At 37.5% G+C, this 25,134-nt stretch overlaps 1 protein-coding gene across 3 annotated transcripts in view; it reads right to left on the reverse strand.

Annotated features, from left to right (window-relative positions):
• The window catches only part of LPAR1 (lysophosphatidic acid receptor 1), a 175,312-nt gene that overhangs the window by 49,086 nt on the left and 101,092 nt on the right, over positions 1–25,134 (reverse strand). For all 3 annotated transcript variants that reach the window (XM_049784795.1, XM_049784788.1, XM_049784779.1), the window contains exon 3: positions 20,083–20,830. In XM_049784795.1, the coding sequence (XP_049640752.1) occupies positions 20,083–20,830 (748 nt within the window). The remainder of the gene's footprint in view (positions 1–20,082; positions 20,831–25,134) is intronic.

The following is a 25,134-nucleotide window of genomic DNA, read 5'->3' on the forward strand; positions in this document are numbered from 1 at the left end:
AGAAAATAGCAAACATTTTCTCTTCTGAAATTAGTTAACAATAGAGTACTAGCCATATTTTTAAACTTGTGATTCTTCAAAACTAATACAAGAACAAATAATTATACTAGTCAGAACATTAATAGCAATTTGCATTGTAGAAAAATTGAAAATAATAATCATTTTTCTTTCCTTCTTCTTTTTAACATTTGAAATAATAAAGGCAGCAATATAGCCAGTAAAGACCAAAGAAAACTAGTTTCTTTTCCTTTCATCCCAAGCTATCTTTCCCCTCCTTTCTCCTTCCATTTTTAGTTTTAAAATAATGGTCACTTCAATGTAGCAACTAAAGAGCACCAGCAAGGAAATTCCAAAATTCTACTAGTAGGGAAATGAGTTAGAATATTCAACAACACTGAATTTTTTTCAGCAATGTACATTTTTTTTTATTTCAAACATCTCTAAAACAGGCAAAATCCAATATGCCCCCATACCGCTGAAGTAAATGCCTAGAATACCTTGAAAATATTAAGATAGTCTATATGTTTATGAGATAACATATATAAGTCAAATGTTAAGTAATGTAAAGTGTACTTTTAAGTTTTTAATTGGGTGCTTTGTCTCATAACTGTCAGAGGAACATGGTAACCATTTTAAATGAGCAATATTTTTTTAAGAATTGAAATAGCTTGCAGTAAATCTTATTAATTGCTACCATAAAAAAAAAAAAACAGGATAAAGCAGCAGTTAGTTTTAAGTGCTTACTAGGGTTTATTGAACACCAGGCATTATGCTACACATTCTTTAGCAGGAAGTGGCACAGTGTGTAGGAGACCTGGGACAGAAGAGCAAGAGCTCAACTCCAGAGTACACAGGATCAGGGACCAGATGTCTCTACACAGGCCTAAGCAGGTTTTTGTGACTGGAAGGAGGTAGTCCTGGTGAGCAGGATGATCTGTGTTGGCAGGGACGCCAGCAACTAGAGGGCAGCTGGACACACACAACCACAGTACTGACGCATACTGAATAGGTCCTTCGAGTCAGAAGCACAGTGCCAAATCTCCTACAGTTACCAATATTCTCCCAGGCCACAGAGTTTGCAGAGGTCCCAGAAGTAGTTACAGAGACAACTGCTGCTGCTGAAGATGAAGCAAAAGGGAAGAAACTAGACAGCTATAACCTAGAAAGAAATAAAAACAGGAACTAGGGAACCAAAGAACCAATATCAAGCTAAACACACAACTAGAAAGTAGAAATCAGGAGTACAGTAGACCACTGGTTATGGAAAGAGGATTGTTATAGTCTGATATTGTCAACTGAGGGAAATGGGGACTCTTACCTATGAGACTCCTCATAAACAGCTAGCTTGAGGTAGTTCACAATCTTAACATTAGATGGCATTACACTTCTTTCGATGATGTCATATGCCTTGATAAACCAAGTTTTGAGAAGCTGTGTTGGCCTCATCAAGCACACATGTCCCTTCACTACTAGGAATCAGATAAAAAAAAAAGTATCTTGCTTTCAATCCATGTACTTATCTTTTGCTTAACAATGTGGTAGCTAATTTCTTAGGACCTACTAACTTACTAAGTGGTCTAAACACTCAATACATACAACTAGGACTTTTTCTAGATACAGCAAGGTATCTCTTGATCAGATGTCACATGTGAAAATAATTTGTTGAGACATTATGAAATCCTCTACATTAGGAATTTAAGTTTATCAGGGAAGCCAAAAAGGGAGGGACTGAGTTCAGAAGTGAGTCATGGATCAGTTCTCAAAGACTCCTAGGATGCCAAAAGCATTCAATTCCAGTAAAAGTCAAGCCAGCTGATGGTATGGATCCTACTAAGTTGCTCCCCTCTTCTCACAATATAATAATTCAATTCATAATATAATAATATGATAAAAAATTGACCTTCTTACAATATAATAAAAATTCACCAGATTTAGGGGCCGGGCGGTGGCGCTAAAGGTAAGGTGCCTGCCTTGCCTGCGCTAGCCTAGGACGGACTGCGGTGTCCCATATGGTCCCCCCAAGTCAGGAGCGACTTCTGAGCGCATAGCCAGGAGTAACCCCTGAGCGTTACCGGGTGTGGCCCAAAAACCAAAAAAAAAAAAAAAAAAAAAAAAATTCACCAGATTTCAAAACATCAATATGGCCATTTAATAAAAACACATCACCATGTAATAGTAGACATGAAATAAACATATCAAGTATTTACATGCTTGGTAACTTAACTAAATAAGATGGAATATTTTAATATTTCATTGCTCCTACCCTGACTCTTATAATATTAGAAACTGGAAGCTGGTAATAACAGAATAGACTATCTAAGTTGATGCTGATGGTATGTAGGAGAGCTAGGATCAGAATCCAGCACTGCTATCACCAGCAACACCATTCAGCTGCTAGGCCTGGAGGTTTCCTATAAGATAAATAAACTTCATATTGATATAAGAAACGTTCATGTCAATGTAGTACAATGTATTTGACTAGTATGAATGCATTCCTATGTTTATTTTTACTTTCTCAATCCCAGAAAGGTTTTCATTTTTTCCCTAGATTTGCTAATCTATCCTCACCAACAAAAATTAGTTACAAGATGGTGCCACTGAGAGGGGGGAGGAAGCCATCTAATATTGGCAAGAATGTAATAAAAATAGCCTCATTTCCTTGTGTTAAGACTGTAAACTTGTACTAACTTTCTAGAAAACTTGACATATAATCAATCATGATATTTCAGTAAGAAAAATAGTGATTCATTTTATACACTAATTCACTGTTATTAATAATAGCAAAAAAAGTGGGGGAGATAAAACCTAAGTACCAGCCTTATATACTATTGCATTACTTGTATGTATTGAAGCCATATAGAAAACATGTTTTCAAAGATTATTTAATGACATTGTAACACCGCCAAGATAGATATTTAAATCATACAGAAAAATTATGTTTTCATATAATTATATCTTGTCAGTTATAAAATATTAAATAGGACAAGGAATTAGAAAAGCATGTTTATTTTGATTTTTAATTTTTCTCCAAATCATGTTGAGTTCTAAATTTCCTTAAATGTATTATTTTTTTAATATTTTAATTTTCCTTGCAATATATGTGTATTAACTTGAACACACATTCATCAAGAAAAAAAGTAACAAATTCAGGATGTAGTATGTACCAGGTTAAAGTATAATGCGATCTTCAAACACCACTAAACTTTCACACTCAAAAAACACATGATGTTGTTCTTATTATATTAGTGATAATATTTATTCTTTCTTCTAAATTCCTATTCCACTTTCCTCATACTTATTCTTTAATATTTTGTATACCCTGGTCTTTGATAATTATCATTTATATACATGTGTCATCTTCCTACCATCCAAATTTATTTTCTATCTGCTGTAAGACCTACTCCCATTCTACCTTATCCTATAATTATACACAATTTGTAAATTAGTATTTTTATATTTGTTATACTAAGATACAAGAGGCCAGTATATACAGTGTTTGTTGTCCCAATACATAAAAAATAACAAATGTAGAGGGTGGAGCAGTGGCGCAAGCAGTAGGGCATTTGCCTTGCATGCACTGACCTAGGACAGACCACAATTTGATCCCCTGGTGTCCCTTATAGTCCCCAAGCCAGGAGCAATTTCTGAGCTCATAGCCAGGAGTAACCCCTGAGCATCAATGGGTGTGGCCCAAAACAAAGCAAAACCAAGTGTAATCGCAATCAAATTCGTTTGAATATCATTAGAATGCTTGTGATGGTACCATGAGGAAATAACTATGTCAAGTAGGTGGAACACCCCCCCCAAAAAAAAAAAACAGTTCTTATCTAGAATAGTTCTTCTATTTGCAGACAGTTTGGCCTGCAGGTTGATAAGCTGCTCTGGCTTCCCAGATGTTTGAGAAGGCTGTGTATCATTACCACTATACAAACAAAGTCTGGGTGTAGAAGAAAATATGAATCCTTAGTCTCATCCTACACTGAGTTCTAGGATTCTATATTCACTTGATGAGTAATTAAAGGGAAGGACAGGTGAAGAAATGAACAGACTAATAGCTTGAACTGTCATAATGAACTCTCTGTTCTATTTCTATGGTCAGACATTTGGAAAACTTACACTTGTGATGACAAAGGCCTAGGAAAGCAGCTAAGTGATTCTATGGAAGACTGACCATTGTGGGAAAATGCTACAAATGAATAATTGCAGCTTGCCACAAAGGAGACCTTTATGAATACAGGGCTCCAGGAAAGGCATGAGAACTTACATGGTTACCCTAATATGTGCAGAGAGCATTCTAAATACTTTCAATCTCTTTCTAGGTACTTTCCTGTTTCTTTCCATTCATAATCTCTATATTTGTGGGAGGAGGGGTGATAACTCATGCTTTGTACAATTATAGAAGGGAATCAGAAAACTCAGAAAGGTCAATGAACCAAACTGCCTAGTCACAAAGTCTGTTAAGTATATTAGTCAACTTGTGTTTGTTTCTGTTCTGAGCCTTCCAAGCAGTGCTCTGATGGCCCAGGAAGTCACTTACACTGAGCCAGACTTTCAATTTAGTGCTAGGGTTCAAGGATGGTGCTCAGCCCCTAGGGAACTTGCACCACCAGGACTATCTTCCAGGAAGGTCTCCAGAACCACACCTGGCAATATTCAGACATATTCAGGAATCCAATGTATCAAGGCATGTACAAGATTTAGATGCTCTAACCCTATGCAATCATCCAGCCCCATGGGGTATTAAACATGGGGTATTAAACCCACCTATACTGAATCCAAAATTCTATGTTCCTTAAATCAGACCATGCTGTACTTTTATTACCCAGGACCTCCTTTCTCAATAAACTGTTATGTATATCAGAGAGGCATATAATCAAACATTTATTCATAATAAGTCATAAAAAATCAAAGGTTTTGTAAACCCTGCATTGTATGTGACTTCATATGGCTTATGACCCCCTGCTTAAGAAGAGTGATAGAGTGAAAGAGTGATAGAGCTGGGTAGTCTTATGTGCATGCACAACAAAATGATTTATCAGTCTTTTATGTAAAGGTCTAAGAAAATACATGCTGTCTCAAATTCATGCAAAACCACTTGCTTAATAACAGTGATTTGAAAAAATATTCAAACATTCATAGCTTATGTTTATGTGAAACTTCTTTATAAAAAGTGCCTTTAAAATCATTTTCATGGGGCTGAAGGATAGCACAGCAGGTGGTTAGTTCGAATCCCAGCGTCCCATATGGTACCCCGTGCCTGCCAGGGGCTATTTCTGAGCAGACAGCCAGGAGTAAACCCTGAGCACTGCCGGGGGTGGCCCAAAAACAAAACAAAACAAAAAAAATTATCATATATGGCCTTCACAAAAATATTATCTATATTAGAAAGACAAGGGAGCTGACATTCTGAGGTAAAGATTCTCGTTCAATGGAACAAAGCTTTGAGTCAGTGGTAAACCACAATCCTTGCATGTGTAAAACACTGTGTTCAGCCCTCCCTTGCCCTTTCAACAGATTTTTTTCTCAAGACTACATATTGAATATTCTTGAAGCAAAAGTAGGGCTTACAGAGCCTTGATGTCTAGCTAGTGCTCATATGATGATAATTATTATTGTCCTTGTTTTTAAAGGAATTTTTAATTGTTATGTATTGAACCAGAATTAAAATTTACTTAAAATGAAAATATTTTAAGTAACATTTTATTGCATCCAATAAAATATATTATATATGAAAAAAACATTTTTATTAAAATTTTGCTTTACAGTAAGGCCAAGAAAAAATAAACATGAGAATAAGAATGAAAGTTCATACTGATGGACATTTTAATCATATGGCTTGGTATGTTAAAAAAATTCATCAATAAGATAAACCTGAATATTTGTAGTCTCCACTAAGATATTTGGTTTGGTTTGGGGTTTTTTATAGAGGGTGAGGGAGGGCCCGACCTGGCAATGCTCAAGGCTAACTCCTGGTGGGCTCAGTGCTCAGGGACCATATGGGATATCAGGGATTCAACTTGGATTGGCCGCATACAAGGCAAGCAACCTACCCACTGTACTATCTCTCCAGCTCCTCCATGAAGGTTTTTAGTTCTCACAAAAAAATTCATTAGGAGAAAATAAACATTTTTCATTAAAAATGTAAAACTACAGCAACCAGAATTTTTAAACTTTGCTATATTTATTACATTGTTAAAGAGGTTAGAGGTAATAATATACTTACCAGAAAAGACATGTTCAGCAATTGAATGATACTCCAATTCTGCTTTAAATATTACACTCATAAATATACAATAAATATACCCTCAAGGCCTGAGATGACGCAGTAAATTATTTCATTGTTTTTAACATAGCTTCAGTAAGTTTTTTCTTGCAATAAAACTATGTACTATGTTATTATTCAAGTTATAAATCAATAATTGTTGAAGGATAACTATGTTGAACATAGAATGTACTATTATGCAACAGCAATGGATCCTTTATTTGTAATATATTATAGTTTATACTTATAAATGAAGGTATTTTCTAATTGATTTTACTTTTTCCTGTTTCTGCTTCAATTTTTTAAAATGTGGCTTCAAGGACAAATTTCATGGCTTAAAAACGACTTAATCATTTTGGGCTGAAATGGAATAGAATTACACCAATCTTATTATTTTACCAGAACAATATAATCAGAAAACCTTATTTGTATTTGATATGTACAGCATTCTCTTCCATTCTTGAAAAAAAATCTCTTGTAAATTTGCTTTACAATTTATTTGGGTTATATAGATGGTGCTTTAGAAATGTTTTCTTCAATTAGAACAACTTTGCTTCGCCTACTAGACATCAGACTTGAACAAATCAAACAAAGCCAATATTATAATCTATAAAACTTTGATCTGATATTACATATGTGTTTTGTAGGATGCTGAAACATAGCCTCCCCTGTTTTTTGTTCAGAAACTCACTGAGTTCAGCACTCTGAGCTATAGCTCAGATTTTCCTTTTGGCTCTGGGAATATAGAAGGAGTATTCCTGGGTACCATGTGTTGAGCAAGGTTAATAAGGCAAATCCCTCCAGCATCGTATGTGAATCACTGCTGGCTAGAGCAAAGGCTTGTCAACTTTTCACTTCATCAGTCTTTTAACACAGATCCTGAGAGGCTGGGCTCCTAAGTGGTTATCTTGACCCTCTCCCAAAAGACAGGAAAATAAACCAGGCAAATAAATTCTGGCCTGCCACATGAAGAGAACACATCTTAAAGTGCAGAAATGCCTGTTTTAGATGAACTCATGGAAAACCTTACTTAAAATGCAATGTTCTTTGTGTCAATAAAAGTCTACTTGGGCAGGATAAATAGGTGAAGGCATGAATTTCCAGTCTCCTGTTGCCAGATTAAATCCCACTTCTTCAAAAAAGACCCTGTTATTGCTGTGTCACCCTATTAGAGTTTCGTATTTGCTTTGGATCATTACAATAACTCTTCTATTGGCAGAGGAGCCCTGCCAGAGTTTAAGTAAAACCATGACCACACTCAGTCTAGACACTATCATCTTCACTAGAATAATGAATAAAAGTGGATTCTTAACAGCATATGGCTTCAGTTTAGACCTCAATGAAGAAAAATATTAAGGGAAAAAAACACAGGAGGAAACATCCTTTGTGTAAATCAGAAAGTTTCCCAAATGGATTTGTTCTACTGCCATCCTTTTCAGAAACATTTCTCGTTGCCCCCACCCTAGAATCTACCTTTAAGTGCACAAATTGTACCAGATTGCACCAGATACTTGTAACTGGAACCTATCCAGCATTCCATGAGAGGGTACCAGGTATTGCACAGTTTCATTAGCGTGACTTTTTCAAAGAAGCGAAAGGAGATATTTTAGTTTTGAATCAGAAGTATAAACATTTCTGTTCATAAACACAACATTTCTGAGAAATGAAAAGAAAGTTCCATAAACCACTAATGTTCCTTGACTCCTGGATAACTGAAAATAAAAAATAGAAATATCCTACAAGTTAACCTTCTTGAGGTCTTTAATTGATCTTTAGGAAAATGTGGCAACTTATAACATAAAGAAAAAAAATCTATGTATATATAGTCATCAAAAATGCTTTATTTTCCATCCAATGTTGTGTGTGTTGGGGTCAGCATATAAGATAAAGGATTCCAAGTTGAATTTTATACAATAAATATTTCTGCTAACATAAATGTCCCATGCAATTATTTTGGAGTTGAGGGCAATAGTACAGCAGATAGTGTAAATACCTTGCATGTGGCTGACCAAGATTTGATCCCCAGTATCCTATGAAGTTCCCTGAGCAGTGGCCAGGGATAATTCCTGAATGAAGAGCCAGGATACCCTCTGAGCATTGCTGGGTATGGCCCCAGAACAAACCAAAAAGCCCATACAATTGTTTGGGTTTTTTTTTTCTGGGTTTGGCATTATTCATTAACAAAGAATTATTTATCCTATATTTGTTCTTATTAAAAGTACATAAGGGGAATTACAAAGTGTTTAAAGTTCCAAAGAATGCAAATCCCTAAAGACAAGCTTGCACATTTATAAATATAACAATTGGCTGTAGGTTCTACTGCTCTATAGATAATAACAAAAATCAACCACAAATATGCTGAAATCTTCTTAGCCATACACCATGATAGACTGCAGAAAACCACCTGCTTTGGCCCCAGCTGTCAGCCTTTCCCAGAAATGGTCTTTCAGGTCTTGAGACTGACATGAGTTCACATGTCATTACAAAACCCTTTTTACTTTCCACAGAATAATGATTTTCACATATAGAAATGTACCCCTTTTCTTATAGGTCAGTAACCATTTAAATTAATTCATCTAAAATCAATTTAGAAAAAAGTAAAATAATAATTTATGATGTAAATCTGCTAACTTTGTCACTTTGAAAAGTAAAATACCAGGGAAAAATGCCATCCAAAAAATCTAGGGACCGGAGTGGTGGCACAAATGGTAGGACATTTGCCTTATACGCAGCTAACCTAGGATGGACCGCAGTTCGATGCCCTGGCATCCCATATGGCCCTTCAAGCTAGCGGCGATTTCTAAGTGCATAGCCAGGAGTAACCCCTGAGCATCGCTGGGTGTGGCCCAAAAACCAAAAAAAAAAAATATTAGGCATAAAATTTGTCTTAAAATTATGTAAGCTTCTCCTTCCACCTCTAGCAATTTGTGTTGAAGCTTGATATATGCAAGTCTAGTAGGAGTCAATATCATATCAAACTCCTAATAGGAGTTAGTTGTAGCATAAGGATAGTGACTGAATATTTAATTCCTATCAGAGTACAAAGAATAATAGAAACAATTCCTTTACCTGGGCTGCTGTGCTAAATGCTCATTTAACATCTATTGTCTAAGCTATGAATCCTATTATGACAGTGAGTCATCATGAAACCACCTCACATTTACCATCAACAAAAAATAACACTATGACAGAACCTCATATATTTTATTCACTAGCTTTATTTCACTTGTTTTTTTTTTAAATTAACATGATCTTCTAAAATGAAAGGTCCTGAAAATAGGGTGAATGTTTTCAATATTTTTGCAGTACTACTCCCTACTAGACATTCAACACATTGAATTCTGGACAAAATAAGCTAAAGCTACCAAGTTAAGACTGCAAACTAAGGAAGGAAGGGAAGGAGAGTCCTGGGGAAGGAAGAAAGGGAATAAGAATGAAAAGAAGGGAGAATAGAAGGAAAGAGGGAGGGAGGTAAGGGAGGGAGGTAAGGGAGGGAGGAAGGAAGGAAGGAAGGAAGGAAGGAAGGAAGGAAGGAAGGAAGGAAGGAAGGAAGGAAGGAAGGAAGGAAGGAAGGGAAAGAAAGGGAGGAAGGGAGGGAAAGTGGGAGGGAGGGATAAAGGGAGGATGCGAGGGAGGAAGTGAGTGAGTAAAGAAGGGAGGGAGAAAGGGAGAGAGGGAGAGAGGGATAAAGGGAAGGAAGGAGGGAAAGAAGGTAGGAAGGGAAGGAAAGAGAGAGAGAAAGGAGGAAGGAAAAGAAGGAAGGAAGGAGGGAGGGAGGGAAAGAAGGAAGGAAGGGAGGGAAGGAAGAAAGGGAGGGAAGGAGGGAAGAAGAAAAGAAAGGAGGGAGGGAGTGAAGGAGGGAGGAAGGAAGGGAAGAAGCAAGGAAGGGGGAGGGAGGGAGGTTGAGAGGGAGGGAGTGTGGGAGGATGAGGGGGAGGAAGGGAGGAAGGAGATCCTAAGATCCTTGCAAAAACCGAGATTTCTCATTACAGAAGACTGATTTTGACAACCGCATCTGAACAGAACTTCTTCTGGGACCATAAAGGAAAACCTTGTGGTTGGACAATCAATATGCCTGGAGCCTGTAGTTGGTTTTATGAAGTATGTTTCATAGGTGGAGACTCCCTGTATCTCTTAGGCCAAGAGAATTTACTTTCTAAATTCCTCAATGTTTATTGCACCTATGCAAAAAAAAAAATTTTTTTTGCCACACTTGGGTCCCCCCCCCCCATTTTTTTACAACTTCATGATAGGGGTTCCTGTCTTTTTCATAGAACCTTAGAACTTGAATCATTTTATTCAGCCTCATATTTCTATATCTTTCTACAAATTAAGATAGGAAAAAAAGTGGATGGGACCTAGGAGCCAAGTGGTCTTCAGGAGCATTAAGTTAAAAAAAAGTCAGATCTAAATACCAAGCCAAAGTCAATGACAATAGAATCAAGAGACCTAAACTATAACAAGCTAAACACAAAATGAACCTGTTACACTGGTAGACTCGGAGACTAATTGTATAGGTCTGGGATGCATGCTGGAAACTCTGGTGGAGGAAGGTCAACACTAATGGTAGGAATGGCCCTAATTCACTGTCACTATATGCCTGAAATACAACTGGAAAAACTTGAAATTCACAATGGTCTCAATAAAATAAAATGTAAAAAAAATTCCTGATCCAAAATAAAAGGTATATTTTATTTACTCATTCAATAAACATATTGAGTTTGCTAAATGCTGGGTCTTGGCATCATGGAATATCCATCAAATTACCAACACCATTTAATCATTTCTGGAAAGTTATCAAGTAAAAGGTGCCATTTCTTGATATGCTAATATGACTTAAGGCTAAGGCTAACAATAAAATGCAAGCAACTTCACAGCTCAGATACCTCTTTGGAATGAAATTTACTGATATTAGAGACAGCAGCTGCTAAAGTATGACAGCATTTTTACATCATGTGAGAGAAATGAAGCATCATTTCAACCATAGACACCACAATTGCATTTATACTAATATGTGGGCTTGGTGTGAATGAATCACAAGGAGAGAAATGTTGGTAGAAAACACATGTAAATAACACTCATGATCATTGATAATACTTGCTACCATTTAGTATGTATTTTTTATGAGCCAAATTCTATCCTAAATCCTCTCTTCTTTCTTTTCACTCCTAAATTCTTGCATTACATAATTAAAGATGAGGCTGGATGGCGATGGATTTCTTTTTGCCATCCCAGGCCACGTGGCTCAGCAACCCCATGAACCGGTGAGTTTCAGGCCCAGGTGAAACGCAAAATCACTCACTCACAGGCAGGCTTCAGGAAGAATCATCTTTATTTATGCCCTAGCCACCACATGTGTGTGGCCTATCTCATAACCTTTCAAGCATACAGCCATTCTAGGCTTGCCCTGCATCTTATCCTCTTTCAGCCATCTCCCTCAGAGAGCCCAGCAGGGCCAAAAGGCAAAAAGCCCCTTAATCCCTTGGCTTCCGGGCTTATCTACCTATTCCAAGACCCCTCCCAGGAATGGGCCGGGCTTTGCAGGTAAGGTCACACCTATTATCCGGTTCCCAAGACCCCTCCCAGAAATGGGTGGGTCTCAGATAGGTACCCTACACTAAATAAAACATTTGCTGCTCTAAAAAATACTAAGATAAAGTAAGTCATTTTATCAGAGTTATAAAACGAGTAAAGTGAAGCTCTAACCTTTCGATTCTGATCTTTTTTTTCAAGTCCCAAATTTAAACTCTGGATCCCTGAACAAGAATGGTTTCCATTCCTCATTGCTATTCATTCAGGGGCTCTGCATTACTTACAACCTCTCAGGAGAAGAAATGACTATGCAGCTGTTATATTGGGGCTAACAAGAGTCTGAGCTAGACAAGGTCTGAATTACTTCCATTAGGTCCAAAATAAAGCACTTTGTGCCCTGGCTGCTCTGTCTACACCTCAAAATGAATTGTTAGGTTTAATGTGATATTTGGGAGTTTTGTTTCTCTTTTTAAAAGTTTCTTCCAAATAAGAATATTTGAATGGTGATAGGCAACAAAAGGGCATAAAGAGCTGCAGTGTAAACTTATTTTCTCTTTCGACCTGGACCCAGGATAGGGTTCTTGACAGTACTCTGGGGCTCCAGCAGGCCCCACAGAGCTGACCACACCCATTGAGCCAAGCCAGCTTTCTGGCTGGGCAAACAATCCAGACTCTCATGAATATTCTCTCTGGTCCTTCCTCAAAGAGGCCTTCATAGAGATGCCACCGAGACCTGAGGAGACTTGGGTAGTCTTGGTTCCTCTTCAGAGCAACAGGATGTGAAGTTGGTCACCTGTGGCCAGGGAACAAAAGACTCCTGTGTCTGCTTCTTCCAGAGGAATAGGACCAACATGGACACCATCCCATCCTGTCACCAGTTCACAACCACAAAGTAAAGGTAGACAAATTTTAATTTTTTGAGACTATAATCTCTATATGGGACATCTCTTTTATAAGTGAAAGGACACCAAGGGCCAATTATTATAGAAGCTATAAAAAAATGAGTAATCATATAGTCTTCTGTTTCTATTCCAATTCTATCTCTGTGTTTCCTACTTGAAAATTCTACTGCCGGGCCCAGAGAGATAGCACAGCGGTGTTTGCCATGCAAGCAGCCGATTCAGGACCTAAGGTGATTGGTTTGAATCCCGGTGTCCCATATGGTCCCCCGTGCCTGCCAGGAGCTATTTCTGAGCAGACAGCCAGGAGTAACCACTGAGCACTGCCAGGTGTGGCTCAAAAAAAAAAAAAAAAAAGAAAAGAAAAGAAAATTCTACTGCCTTGTCCCTAGAAGTGCTATGAATATTCATGTAGTAAACTTGATACTAGATGAATAGATTATTATTCTAATTATCTCGTAATAACTACAACTCTAAATCAGACTTGGCAATTTCACCCCATAGATGAAGATACAGAGAAATGAACACATGAAGAGGGAAAAAAAAAATAATTTGCCCAAATAAGTTATGGCAGAATTTATAATAAATCTAGGGACTCCTGCCTCAATAAATATCAAGAATATAAAAATATACATATACATACATACACACATATATACCACAAACCAGTCAAACTGTATACTTACTTTATAAACTGAATGAAAAGTCAATCCATTATTTAAACCTCTAGCAGGATGTTCTGATGTATAAAATCTAAATAATTTATAAGTTATTTGGTTTCTGATAACTTTTTGTCAAACCTCCATTATAAAGATTACCAGTTAATTCATAGCTAATAAGAAGCAAAATTAAAGAGGACCTTTCTTAGGCAGCCAGGAAACCTTTATAGCCACAATGTTTATACCTAGTTCTGGTAAGCCACATAAATACACACTGATGCTTACAGGGGATAAAATTATGGAAAATGTGGATGGAACTGAATAAGGTAGCAGCACAGGCCTTTAGAATATCACTTTACTAGAATACATTAAGGCTGGATTTTGGTTGGGGCCATCAGCTCAATCATACTAAGTTTGTCAATCAATTCCAACAGTGGGATATTTAAAGATCCTTTCAGCTCAAAAATTCTAAATCAAGGCATATCCTTGCTTTGAACAAAGAATCAAAGTTCTTCGTGGCCATATGTATGCAATGTTTTAAGTCAAATGCTACACTCTGTATTTGAAAAGCCAAAGAACGTGTGAAAAAAATAAACAAATAGAAAAGTTAGAAAGAATGTAACCATACATCTTGTTTTGATCAGAATAGTCTTGATTTACACATATTGTCACAATGTTCCAACCAGTTCCAGTTTCTTCACTATGTAAAGAGTCTCATTACCAGGCTTGAAAAGATAGTATAGTGAGTAAGGCATTTGCCATTGTTTACTACTTACACCAGTTCAAATCCCTGGCACTGCACAGGATAAAAAAAAAAAAAAAAAAAAGTTGTGCTATTTATCCCAGGAAATCTCTCAGTACCTTAATCTCCACATTGCATAAGCCTAAATTCAGGTTTGACTCTCCAGTGTACCCTCCATTCTTCTAGGAAACTCACCACACTGAGTCCTTCCACTTCCTCTACAAGGATAATCATTGCTCCAATGGACAAATTTCACCTCTACCCACCTCCCAAAATTGGCAAGTTCTTCACATGATGTGAAATTCAACTTAGGTCTTCTCCTTTGGGAAAGCCACCACCCATGACTAAAAATCACTCCATAATTCCCTCACTGTTATATGGACCCAACTAAAAAATTAATCATATTCATTTAGTATAGTTTAGGTGGTTATGATGTTGGTGTTTCTAACTACATATATCAAATAACTATAACTCCATCTCCACAAAAAGTGCCCTCCACCTCCACTACTCTCCCAGCATCTCTTCTAGTTTGGTCTGTATTGGATTTGTAGTCCAACATTCAGGATATTTTTGATGGTTTCTCAGTCTCATAACTCATTCAACATTCCCCAATGTAAAGAAAAAGATTTGACTTTTTCATCTTTTTTATCCCTTCACACATAAGACCACTCAACTTGCCAAATTTAAATGAAAAGAGAAGTACATTAAGATTAGTGAACAAGATATTGTCCCAATTAACTTTCATCAGCATGAAAAAAAGGGGGGTGGTGGTTTAAAACTACTCTGGCCTCTTATCAACACCAAGTAACAGAATGGAATGTAGCAACTCAATCCTGTGAAGGAAGATTCAGATTTACAGCCAAGAGACAATGGAATTCCATCCTGTCACAGGAAATGAGGGATAAACTGCACGTGTTAGTTATCCTAGCTTATCTCAGTTTTTGTGGGGATAATATGATGGAACACAACTTCCCTTGGTATATGAACAGTAGTTCCTCATAGTGACCCTAGCTCAAAGCACACAGGCAATAAATGACCATTTCTTTAGTTTCACTGTGAGCATTTCCAGTCAGAAAAGATCAAACACGAAAAAAAACAATATCCTCCTCAAAGAAACACACAGCTATGTTCATTTTTACTCTATCCTATGGCTCAGGGCAAATTCCCTCTCCACCCCCCCACCCCCCCCAAGTCTACAACATCACTATTTTCTCCCTATTAAGTAGCTCCAACATACAATGAAGCAGGAAGGACAAGGACCCACAACCTAAGAGAATCTGTGGTCAAATAAGAAAGAACTTCTGGACTACTATTCAGTTTAAACTGTAGAATAGACCTAAAAGGAATTCTTGGTCCAAGACTCAGGAAGGCTTCTATGACTTCATGCTGAAATAATGAACCCTAAGTTAATCATACCTTGAGCAAAATGTTCCTTCGGTAAAACAGTTACTGGTCCGCTAACACCGAACAGTGGTAAGAAGCTGATGACATTAGAGTCGTGCGCGTCATCACCAGAAGCACGGATGAGAAAAGAATGCGGCTTTAAAGGGTTCAACTACTCTGCAACAGAGCATCCACAAATCAAGAGTATCCATGGAAATAAATGGGATCACAATGTTTCATAAAGTCGGAACAGCAGCACCAGGCTTTATAACAAACCCAAACAAAAATAGCAGTTATTTTTATTAGAGAGGCAAAATAGCATGGAGGTTAAAAAAAATTAAATTCACTTTCAAACCAAAGTTCCTGAGTTTACATCCAAGATCCTATCTTTAAATAGCTCTGGGAATTCTTGAGTTACCTAATCTTTCTTCCTCACTCTCTGAAAAAATAAAGATAAAAAGAATATTTGATGTTTAACTATTAAAAACAGCAGGGCACTTATATTCCATAGGGTTAATACTTACAAATGAAGACTTAAGGCAGAGCAGAGCTGTATTCATAATATCATGAGTGTTTGGCACATAAAAATAAACACTGAGATCCAGAATTCTTTCAACAAAAGCTTATAAGCAACCCTGTATTTTAAAAACAACAGTTGCATTGCATTAAAAGTCTCAAAGGTGGGGCCAGAGAGATAGCATGGAGGTAAGGCGTTTGCCTTTCATGCAGTTAGTCATCGGTTTGAATCCCGGTATCCCATATGGTCCCCCGTGCCTACCAGGAGCAATTTCTGAGCCTGGAGCCAGGAATAACGCCTGAGCACTGCCGGGTGTGACCCAAAAACCACACACACACACACACACACACACACACACACACAAAGTCTCAAAGGTATCTTTTTTTTTTTAACTGACTCAGAAATAAGGTGTTTATCAAAAAACAAATCCTTTACTCTTGGGGCCTGAACAGGTAGACACGTTGGATCATTCTGATGTCATGAGGCAGAAATTTTTTCCATATATCCAGTCAAACCATAATTATTCCTGAACCAAATAAAATAAATGTATTATTATGGTTATTTTTCAAGATTTTATGAGTTTACATCCTGGTATATGATAGAAGTGATAAAAAACTAGATGGCAATTGTATTAGTGATAAAAAAAAAAAACTAGATGGCAATTGTATTAGTAGATTCATTATGGCTCTCTGGTCTTCGATTATGAAGGCTCAAAAAATTGGTTTTGTTGTTGCACTCATATACTCAACCATTAATTAATGAGTAGCTACTTAGAAAAATGATAGAACTTGGGAAGAAAATGGAGAATATAACATTACAATTTCTGTGCCATCATAAAAGTGACCATCAGGCAGAGCAGACATGAGAAGTATAGCCATAAAACCGCAATATCAAGAATTGGTTGCTACAAAAAGTCCATCTCTTCCATGTAGTTATGACTCCACATGGATGTTAGATTCAAATAGGAGAACAGATGTGATATTAAGTGTCACCTAGAAAAGCATCTGACTATGTCATGCTGTGAAGCCCTTCTTTTAAGGACCCTACCCTCTCAACTTCCCCATCTTCACTGCTTTCCTAAAAAAAAAATACTTCCCTGGGGCCAGAGCAGTTGGTACAAGTGTTAGGGTGTTTTCCTTGCATGCACTGACCTAGGATAGACCTCAATTCAACCCCCCAGTGTCCCATATGATCCCCTAAGCCAGGATCGATTTCTGAGCACATAGCCAGGTAGCAAGGAGTAACCCCTGAGTATCATTGGGTGTGGCCCAAAAACAAAAACAAAAACAAAAAAGCTTCCTTGGGGCTGGAGTGATAGCACAGTGGTAGGGCATTTGCCTTGCAAGTGGCTGACCCAGGACAGACCTAGGTTCAATCCCTGGCATCCCATATGGCCTCCAAATCAGGAGTGATTTCTGAATGCAGAGCCAGGAGTAACCCCTGAGTGTCACCAGGTGTGGCCCAAAAACAAAACTCAAAAATCAACAACAACAAAACAAAACACTTCCCAGTCTAGGAAGTTAGTTTACATGGTAGAACACATGCTTAGCATGTACAAGGCACATTATTTGATCTCTGCCATGTATGCATGCTCATAGGCACCATTCATTGAAGCCTTTGGGACCCCAACCATCACCATGTCCAAACACTAAACACTTGGTACTCCAGGTCATGCATTGTTAGGAGTGGCTTTCCAGTACTCAGAGCACCACAAGGTGTAGCCCTTGTTTATTTTTTTTTCTTTTCTCTTTTTTTTCTTTTTTCTTTTTTTTTTTGTTGTTTAAATACTAATTTATTTTTTTTTCTTTAATTATGACAACAAAGATGCAAAGAAAGAGGACATGGTAAAGTTACAGTGGAAGCCCAATCACCCATAAGCAGAATGCTTATGCCCTTGTTTATTTTTAAAGGTTACAGTCTGGGGCAAAAGATAGCACAGTGGTGGGACATTTGCCTTGCAGGTGGTTGACCCAGGACAGACCCAGGTTCAATTCCCAACATCCCAGATGGTCCCCGAGCCTGCCAGGAGTGATTTCTAAGCACAGAGCCAGGATTAACCCGAGCGCCACCAGGTGTGGCCTCAAAACATAAATAATAAATAAATATTAAAGGCTACAGTCTATTTATTTTCAACTTCCTATAACACAATCACATAACTGCTTGCCTCAGCAAAACTCTCTCTACACTTATCACCCTGTTTGATATTTTCCCATGCTAAACTGTCCTCCATCATAAATCTGTTGAAACATTACCTAATCTATTTGTAATTCCAGTATTCAATCTTCACATATTATCATAATATCCTAGTCACATTTTAAAAGGTAGCATTAGTTCTGTTTATCTGTTTGTGGTTGATGTATCAGGGGAAAAGGAGCATGTAGGAAAGAAATACTATTGTCTCAGATACTACAAAATAATTTATATCTTATTTTCAAAAGAGTCCAACCAAACTCAAGAGTTAGCTTAACAAGAATTATTATGCACACTGTCTACTGAAATCTTTCAAGTCCTGTTCAAAGGTCAAAATTAAAATGAGAACTTAGTAGGTTTAAAGATAGAGTTTTGTAGTTTTTAGGTTTTTTTTTTTTTTTTTTACTAACTGTTCTATGTAGTAAAATAGAAAAATCACACCAAGGTGAAAAGATACAGATCAGGAAATAAATAGGAATTACAGAAGTTAAAATACCTCATATTACCTAATTTCAAATAAAGTAACATCTATAATAAACTAAGATGGGTTTTATCTGTATTAGAGAAAGGATGTTTTGGGAACCAACTTGATCCAGGTTGGGTTTATATGATATCCTGATGATTTGGAAACAGCAACAACTTGCTTTTAGGGTAGGTTTCCCTAATGGTAAGATAAAACTAGAAGACTCTTTGTGACACCCTGGCTTCAACATAGGATCTGTGCAAAAACCAAGATATCTAAATACAGAAGCCTAACTGTGACAACCACGATAGAGGAGAACTTTTCCTGGGATCATAAAGAAAGACTTCGAGGGCCCGGAGAGATAGTGCAGCGGCGTTTGCCTTGCAAGCAGCCAATCCAGGACCAAAGGTGGTTGGTTCGAATCCCGGTGTCCCATATGGTCCCCCATGCCTGCCAGGAGCTATTTCTGAGCAGACAGCCGGGTGTGGCCCAAAAACCAAAAAAAAAAAAAAAGAAAGACTTCGAGGTTAGACAAATTAGTATACTCAAAACCAGCAGTTGATCTTATGGCTGGATGCTTCATGGGTAGCATGAGTAGGAACATCTTGTTTTTAGGCCAATATTTTTTTCTTACTATTTTCCTTAACATTTGCTGTACCTATGCCAAAAAAAAATTGCTACTCACTCTCCATTTTTATCTTTTAGATAGGGGCTCCTGCTTTTTTCATAGACCCTAGGGACATGAATTACTTTATTTACCTTAATTTCTACATTTTCTATAAAATAATAATTAAAAAAAAGAACAGATGGGGGTCAGGGACCAAGTGGTCTCAGGTCCATTGGTGGAGATAAAAACGGACAGAACTAAATATCAAAGCCTAAGGCAACAACAAATGGATCAAGACACCCAAATTATAACAATCTAAACTTAAAATGGGCCTGTTATACTAGCAGGCCAGGAACTTAAGGGTGGTGGTATATGATGCATGCTAGGAACATTGGTGGAGGGAGGTCAACACTGGTGGTAAGAATGGCCCCGATTCACTATTACTGTATGCCTGCAATCCAACTATAAAAGAATTTTGAAAACCACCATGGTTTCAATAAAGTAAGTAGAATAAAATAAAACAGATTGCAGAGTAATAAAATAGAATCTACAAAAAAGATTTTTGAAATTCTTTACTTCTAATACTTGCCAGCCAAAGTTATCAATGACCTTTCACATTATCATTAAATCACATCTGTAAGATATGTACTTGTCTAAATTTGATTCTGTAACATTAGAAAAGTTGATTTTATCACAGATATTTGATATCTACATGCTTTGTGTCCTTGTAATATATATTTATGAATATTGCTGCATTCATTTGGCATAAACAAATAAGTCTTACATTATATTAAGAATCCATAAGATCACCTTCATGACAGAACTTACCAAGTACAATGAACACAGTCTTTAGAAGACTCATCATGGTATCCCGATTCCGCCGGGGCCCAGAACTATGCCGAGACATTCTCATTGTCCTCTGGCGAACATAGCCAAAGATATGTGCATAGAGAACCACCATGACCACAAAGGTCACTAAGTTGAAAACAGCCCAGAAAACCAGGTAAGAGTCACTGTAGAGTGGTGCCATGTTGGAACAATGCTCAATATCACAAATACAGTTCCAGCCGACACTTGGGATAGCACCCATAACAATGGCCATCGTCCAAATGACCACGATCACCACCACTACCCGTCGGTTGCTCATGCGTGTATGGAGCTGCATGCGGAAGACTGTGATGTGCCTCTCAATTGCAATAGCTAACAGGTTGGCCACAGATGCCGTCAGGCTGGTGTCAATAAGGCCCTGACGGAGGAGCCATGTGCTGACAGTCAGTCTCCGAGTATTGGGTCCTGTGTTGAACATGAGATAAAAGTAGGCCAACCCAGCAAAGAAGTCTGCAGCAGCCAGATTAGCCATTAAGTAATAAATAGGAAAATGGAAGCGGCGGTTGACGTAGATGGCCACCATGACCAGAAGGTTGGCCAACATGATGAAGATGCAAACGGTGATTCCAAGTCCCATCACTAGCTTGCTAACAGTGTTCCACTCGGTGGCAAGATACTTTCCACTCCGATTATAAAAGAAGGCAATGGATTCATTGTAGAAGCACAGTGGTTCATTCATGGCTGTGAGCTAAAAGACAAAGAAGGAAGCATGAAAAAAAAGCCAAGATCCAAATTTAAACTTAAAGACACAGAGATAATATAATTTCCATAGAAAATGGGGTGAAATAATCCCCAAACATAAAATGTCTGAAGGCAAAGGATTTGACAATTTGTTCTTTACTAATGTTCTCTGATTATACTGAAACCCCAAAGATTCTCACTGTAATATTGTCCACAAAATTAAAGACAGTTGGAATCAAATAAATGACAAGGCCTTTGCCTGGTGGTTACATATCATTGAAGTCTACTAGAAAAGCCACACAGTCCAGAAATCTTGCTTAAAATACATGAGACAGATGGGAATTTTATAGAGCATTGCAATTGGAATATCCACCAGAGTGGAACCTATTTTGACCTGCTCTTTAGGGAATTTGTAAATATAGTTGGTTTATTAAAGGGTACTATTGCCCTATTGCTCAGCATTCTGTCCTCACATAGAATGATCTATGACATTTCTCAATGCAAGATCCCACAAGGGCCATCAATGAAACATTTCCAAGGGGTCACTGTGCATCAAAGGTTTTTGCCCAAAGCCAGCATTTGCTGTTTAACATTCCTGTGGTCAGCACTGTCTACCCCCATGACTCTTACTCCCCAGAATAGCATTCATCAAGCCATCTATGACGTTTACACACTTTTTGGAAAATATGCAACCTAATATAACCTCCAAAGGATAGTTGACACTTTGACACTGCTCTACAATAAATAAAAAACTTTGATTAGATAAAGCATACCTTTAAATCTGTGGAGTGATATTTTATGACAAATTTTCTTATTTTAAGTATCATTAATTAGAATATATATTATAATTGGTTTTTGGATCACACCCAGCAGCGCTCAGGGGCTACTCCTGGCTCTAAGCTCAGAAATTGCCCCAGGCAGGCTCAGGGGACCATATGAGATACCGGGATTTAAACCACCATCCTTCTGCATGCAAGGCAAACACCTTACCGGTGTGCTATCTCTCCAGCCACAGAATATAAATTTTTTAAATTTATTTATTAATTGATTGGTTGGTTTTTGGGACACACTCAGCAGCATTGAGGGGTTACTTCTGACTCTGTTCTCAGAAATCACCCCCGGCATGCTGGGGAATCATATGGGATTCTGGGAATTGAACCGAGTCCCTCCTGGGTCAACCACATACAAAGCAAATGCCCTACTGCTGTGCTATCTCTCTAGCCCCTAGAATATATTTTCTTACTAATTATTTATATTCTCACTCAGATGCTAAAAAGGTTGGGGACACACAATACAGTTAATACTTAAATATCAAAAAAAACTGTAACAAAACTTATGCATCTAATAGAATAAATCACTATTACCATGGACTTTATTGAAATTCTCCAAATTAAAAAATAATTCTTGCCACTAACGAACCATTTTATAACCACGATGCTTAAATAAAGTAATCATAAAAAATTTCTTGGAGACTATTCATATCTTCCACCTTTTTCATTTTATCTTGCACTGCATTTAGTAATTTATTTAGCAACTATACCCATTTTAACCACTATTTTCAGTGTTATGTAATAAAGCATAGGTTGTTCAAACACTAAAAATCCCAAATGGTCTGAAATACTAAGAGTCTTCAGACTTGTTGCGATACTTAGAATGTCATCATTGAGATTTTAATGCTTTAAGGCAGTGGTCCCCAAACTATGGCCCGCGGGCCACATATTGTATTTGTTCCCATTTTGTTTCTTCACTTCAAAATAAGATATATGCAGTGTGCATAGGAATTTGTTCATAGTTTTTGTTTTTACTATAGTCCAGCCTTCCAATGGTCTGAGGAACAGTGAACTGGGCCCCTGTTTAAAAAGTTTGAGGACCACTGCAAGGTCTCGCTTCTATATTAGGTTCACAATGTTGTATATTTGTCACTTTACATGTCTATTTCTGTTACTATTTCTATTACTTGTCAGTGTGGAGATTAGCTTGACTCAATGCTCACCAGATCACATGAGGGGGACATAAATTGTAGAAGAATTTGCAGTACATAAGGCTAACGCCCAAACCTCTGCAGTCTATTCAGTCCCTATTTGTCTTTTCTCAAGGAGATAATAGACCACACATGTTGATATCTTTTCTCACACATTTTGGTATCTTTATACTTTATAAATAACCTTATTTAGTAGAGATCAAAGATTTTGCCTGGGAGTATTCTCTTTCACCTCAAATCTTGTCATTACTTTGAGTCATTCCTCTAATTTTCTTGCTTCTTGGTTTCCTAACCTCATCTCTAATGAATGACCTTTTACACTATAACTCAGCTGCCTACTTCCATGGTCACACCTAGATTCTGTAACAGCTTAGTACTTTCTTCTTATAAAAATAATTATATGTTCTAATTGCCCACCACACACTTCCCAGTCTTCCAGTTTTCTCATTTAGTCACTAATACATCAATTATTCAGGGTTATCTATTTCCTTAAGCATTTTACTTGTTTTCTCAGTAGACTAGTCTACTCATTTTCCCTTTTACCAATCTAGTTCAGATTCCAGAGAATGTCATTTCAACCCCTTTGCTGCTAACATAAAAACATATTCTTTTCTTTAAGACTTCAAGGTCAAATGTCATTCAGAATTCAAACTTTCTTCTGGTTTCAAGATTTACCGCAGTATAATTTACATATGAAGCTAAATTTGGTGCTATAAAAATCATGCAGGTTAACTCTACAGCCAAATGTATGAACACACATTCATATAAATATGGTTAATGCTATCACTAGGATAAGATCAATTCATTTAGTTCAGATTTTGCCACTGAGTTATTTAAAAAGAAAAACAGATCTGTTTTTAAACCTAATTGAATTTTCTCAGATAAGGAAGCAGAAATCTTAATTTTCCAACCTACTTGCCACCTCCATATTTCCATAACAATTTTTTATTTCCCATGTTATACCCAGCAGTAATCAGGGCTACTTCCAGCTCAGTGCTCAGGAATGACTTACCAGGAATCAAACACATCCCTACATACAAAGTATAGACTTTTACCCCATCTAATTATCTCCCCAGCCAGTAGTTTCTGAGACTAAAGTTAGGGCAGAGAAATTACAGGCTTGTGATGCTAACTTGCATATGATCAGCATCATACGTTGTCCTCCAAGAAAATCCAGGAGTAAGCTGTGAGCATTACTGGGTGTGGCCCAACTCCCCCACAAACACACCCAAAAATATAAACAAAATAGTCTTCAATAAATGTAATTGATTTCTACGTCTATACCTATACCTACATCCACCTTACATCTAGGCTACAGAGAAAACATAAAAGAAAAATCAAATGGTCTGGGGCAGGAGCAATAGTATAGTGAGTAGGGCATATGCCTTGAACACAGCCAAACCCGGGTTTGATCCCTGGCATTCCATTTGGTCATCTGTACCCACTAGGAGTGATACCTGAGCACAGAACCAGGAGTAACCCCTGAGCACCACCGGTGTGACCTCAAAACCAAAAAAGAAAAGAAGAATAAAAAGAAGAGAGAAGGTCGGACCCAGAGAGATAGCACAGCAGCGTTTGCCTTGCAAGCAGCCGATCCAGGACCAAAGGTGGTTGGTTCGAATCCCGGTGTCCCAAATGGTCCCCCGTGCCTGCCAGGAGCTATTTCTGAGCAGATAGCCAGGAGTAACCCCTGAGCACTGCCAGGTGTGGCCCAAAAAACCAAACAAAACCAAAAAAAAAAAAAAAAAAAAGAAGAGAGAAGTTCAACAAGAAACCTTATTTTTTCCCACTTTAACTGAAAATTCTTCAGTGGCTTAACACAGCACATCATATAAAAATATGAGTTCATTAACCATTTCACCAGGTCTGTCCTCTCTAGTTAGCTTCAATTTTAATGACCTTACAATTCAATAGTTCAGCTCTTCTTTGTGAGATGTGCTCTTTCTCACCCAGAGTTCTCACCATCATGGAGAAATATGGATTCTGTATCAGAACCACACCAAAGCTCTGTAAGTCCGATTTCTGGCCCGATTCTGATAATTTCTAATATGGCAGCTCTAGGGGAAATCTCCCAGGGACACTGACACTATTGGACAAGAATGACTCTTGTTCAATTGCCATTGGTCTGAAACTATTCTGCCCCAAAATTCACTTGCTACCTTGTTAGTGTACACTAGTAAAACTGATACTCTTTCATGCCTGTTTTATTTTGGGCATGGTACTTCCTACCACAGAGTCCTGTTTCTCTGTTATAATTACATATACTGTAAAATACTTGCTAAATTTCTTTTCTTTCTTTCTTTTCTTTCTTTTTTTTTTTTTTTTTTTTT

The sequence above is a fragment of the Suncus etruscus genome, chromosome 1 (assembly GCF_024139225.1).
Source record: "Suncus etruscus isolate mSunEtr1 chromosome 1, mSunEtr1.pri.cur, whole genome shotgun sequence".
NCBI lineage: Eukaryota > Metazoa > Chordata > Mammalia > Eulipotyphla > Soricidae > Suncus > Suncus etruscus.